Genomic DNA, 3,882 nt, shown 5'->3' with positions numbered 1-3,882 from the left:
TATCCTTAGCATATCATTACTATTTATTAATTATTATTATTTTACTTTAAATTATTATATTTAGTGTCTACATCTCTCATTATAGAAATTTAACTTGTCTTTTACCATTTGTCTTTCAAAGTTTATCTTAATGTGCTTCTTTTATGAGTTTTATGTTTATATGCATGTATGTCGGTCAAAAGCTATACATAGCTTATGTTTTGTAAAATGTTATAGATTCTATTATGTATACCGACAATAAATAAATTTTGATTTGATTTGATTTGATTTGACTACTTAATTTGTTTTTAATTTAAAGCCATCTCTAGAATGTTTATAAAGTAATTTTTCATTTGGCATCCAAAAAAAAAAAAATATTAAAGATCCATAAGCGTTCACCCATACCATTTTATCATAAAAACGCTATCAGCCCTAAAAATCCTCAGTCAAAGTGTATACGCTATAATTAGAACATAGACAAACGTCTGTAAGAAGAAAATGCCAAAAAGTAACAAAAAAAGGGCTCAAAGTTTTGCACAAAATCATCGCCGAACATTTTTACGAATAATCCCGAGTTATGATCGGATTCTGTCGGCTCGTTCTCATTTGCATAATTTATGCAAGTTATCCCAAAATGCTGCGCGACTTAAATCAACAACAACATTGATGTCAACTGACAAAAATCACATGTTAACTACGCTATGTCTTCGTCTTCTTCGGTAAGTAAATAATTGTTTGATTCTATGTGGTCATTATTGTTTCAATTGTATTATATATTTTGATATTGTCTATATTTATATATCTTGATATTATACCCAAAGAGACGGCGGTTTCGAGGAATGATGTCAAGTTCGGATGCGAAAGTTTTGGACAGAATGTTACGATCGATGATCGTTTGATCGTTTGACTTTTCATTCTCTGGCTAAATAAGTTGTTTCATACAAAAATGTTACATTAAAATGTTGTTTTTTTTTTATCAAAATATTTTTTTATCTGTTGATGCTTATCACAGACTACCAATATAAATTTTACCTTTTTTCAACAGTGGCTTGCTACCTTTTCAACGTATTGATATTTAATGTAGCCGTTTATTTGTAATGCGATGGTGGTATAATTTATTGAACCTATCAATCTTCCTATATCTTCCGATCAAAAGCTGTAGTTTTACCGCATGAGTGCAATTTATCATCAATTTAAAAAAAAACAAAAAAAAAAAAAACAACACGAACCTGATTTATTGGTACCTGTCATTAACATACATTATAACATTTGACAGTAGTTGAAATTTTTCATATCATTTCATGTAAACATTATACTTAATAAACTATTCCATAAATGCACAAGTGAAGAACATGACTATGTATAGAAGCTGGGTTGATTCGTACACAACACATATATGCATGTATTGACACATTTGCCATGCCAAGAATGGTCATAATAATCACGGTAAATCACCCCTTGACCATCTAGAACAAAATTACTTTCCAGCACCTGTTGACTACCTGTGGTGCAGTAGTAAGTCACTGAAGTGTAATATTAGTGGTTGCTAGCTTGATTGCCTGCTCCTCAACTAACAGTACTTTGTGGTCTTTTAAGGCAAAACCTTAAAAGCTAGGTGTAATTTATTAAATTGATGCTCTGCACCAGGCATTGAATCCACTAGGCTGGTTGGACTACCAGATTGGAATATTCACTAGCCCAAAAGACATTTCACTAGCACAATTCATTTGTTCAAAACAGTTGTTTATATTGCCTCTGAAAATATGTATAGCCTGGTTGGGCTTGTTACTGTGCAAAAGTGGTAGCCCGGTGAGAAATTTAGTAGTCAGGGGCTAATGGACTAATGCTAATTGCGAACACTGGAGTTTAGTTAGTTTAATGGTCAAGCTTACCCCTAATAGTATTCTTGAACAATATTTTTTTGCAATTGATTCATTTTTCTTGGTGCCTTGCAGGGGAAGTGCTATCATAGATCTAATTCTTTACATTTGTTTTTCAGAGCAACACAGATGTTTCTATTACTTCAGGAATGTCACACTCACCAGAGTTGCCCTCCGAGAGGTAGGGGGAGAGGAAATAGGGGTGCACGAGGAGTTGGAGGACGAAGCCAAGGAGGAGCACGAGGTCGTGGCAGAGGTCGGGGAAGAGGAAGGGGAAGAGGAACCACTGTACAGGTTGAGTCTGATGTCCCAGTAGGTGCAAGCAGACAAGATCAGCAGCAGATTTTGATGGTAAATTGCTCTTCTGCTGAGTTTTTTTTTATCATATTCACCAGTGTTTTGAAATATTTTAGGTCTGTTGTGACATTGGCCATAATCAAAAGTATCAAAAGTTTTTAGAAGTGTATGTCAGCCTCTTGCTTTGTTATATGTACTTTTACTGCATGTGTAAATGACAACTATAATCAGTTAACTTGTGGAGAATTATCGATTATCCATAAAAAGTTCATCTTAGTATATCACAGCTGTACATGTAGTAAAATTATAGATTTACCACAATAATCAATGTTTGTTTTTACTTTCATATGATTTTTTCACAGGATGAGATTCGTGCGATGACGAGGGAAGAATTGGAGGATCTTCTTCTGAATACTGTGCAAATAAATCCAGGCCTCATGTTTTTTGTTATGAGGCCAGGTGTGGTACCAGAAGGGGGCTTTCACCCACCAGGAGGACAGCCGACACCGCCTTGGTGCAGCTGTCAAAAATGTCGTGACATGCCAACTGCAGTCGAGCGTGTATGCTGTGGCAAAAGAATTTGTGTCACTCAAACTCCAGTAAGTTATATACATTTGATTTCATTTAAAAAAAGTTGTTGATAATAATAATACACACATATGTAACTTCTGCTAGTTATTATAAAATCAAATACTTTTTTAATAGTCAGTTACAAAATTTATTTTTTTTTTAAAAGCATTTTGTTTGTGAATAAGATGCTATGTTCTTGGCTTTATCGTACAATAATTTCAAACTTATATATTTTTTTACTTGTAACCCTTTATGCATTCTGCTAATGCTATTGTGTTTATTTCAGCAATTTGATACATTGGTGCTAGACGAGCGTGTTCTGTCGCTTGCTCGCATGATGCGAAGGGACATACTTGTGTTCCCCGATGAACAGCTTGGTGAAGGGGAAGACGATTATAATGCTGCCAACCGCTACTACGCCTACACCAACTACACATTGTGGAAGCATGGACGTTTGGGTGCTGGTGTTAGAATTCCTCTGCCAGCCTGTGCTGTTTGGAGAATCCGTGATAAGTTTCCCCATCCATATGGGCAGTACACGGGCTTTAAACCCTCAAGAGTTTAGAAATTAGAATAATGTTTTATGTATACTAGTAACCTTGCTCTCATGATTAACATTTTGGTAATATATGCTTAATGACTATAATATTATATACATGTAGTTTGAGTAATTGTCTTTACTTTCTGCTCTTGCAAGAAATGATAAAAAAAGTTAATTTATAAGCTTGCAATATATATACAGTCAGCTAGAATAAAATATGCCAGTATTAGCAATAAATCACATATTTAGAACCACAATGACTATTCATAATATGAGATGTGTCATGACAAAACCAACGTAATACGTATGCGACCAGCATGGATCCAGACCAGCCTGCGCATCACGCAGTCTGATCAGGATCCATGCTGTTTGCTTTCAAACCCTGTAACAAGTAGAGAAACTGATAGCGAACAGCATGGATCCTGATCAGGTTGCGCCGATGCGCAGGCTGGTCTGGATCCATGCTGGTCGCAAAGCCACTGTGTTGGTTTTGTCGTGACGCGGCTCATTATTATGTTGATTCCTTTTCTACTCTGTGATATTGATTTTGATATAAGAGAAACCAAAAGATCATTAGAGAACCATTTAATGGGTCCAGCTTACTTATAATGAAAC

General features: G+C 35.2%; 1 protein-coding gene across 1 annotated transcript; it reads left to right on the top strand.

Annotated features, from left to right (window-relative positions):
* The first annotated feature begins 370 nt into the window (after window positions 1-370).
* On the top strand, window positions 371-3,556 carry LOC132730960 (uncharacterized). Its single transcript, XM_060717044.1, has 4 exons — window positions 371-698; window positions 1,979-2,210; window positions 2,519-2,755; window positions 3,013-3,556. Exons 1-4 carry the CDS (start codon window positions 478-480, stop codon window positions 3,289-3,291), a joined length of 969 nt encoding a protein of 322 aa, XP_060573027.1. The 5' UTR covers window positions 371-477; the 3' UTR covers window positions 3,292-3,556.
* Window positions 3,557-3,882: the final 326 nt, after the last annotated feature.

The sequence above is a fragment of the Ruditapes philippinarum genome, unplaced genomic scaffold, assembly GCF_026571515.1.
Source record: "Ruditapes philippinarum isolate M1 unplaced genomic scaffold, ASM2657151v2 ctg10089_1_1_1_1, whole genome shotgun sequence".
Classification (NCBI taxonomy): domain Eukaryota; kingdom Metazoa; phylum Mollusca; class Bivalvia; order Venerida; family Veneridae; genus Ruditapes; species Ruditapes philippinarum.
The sequence above is the reverse complement of the archived record's forward strand: the minus strand, read 5'-3'. Positions and strand labels throughout refer to the sequence as shown.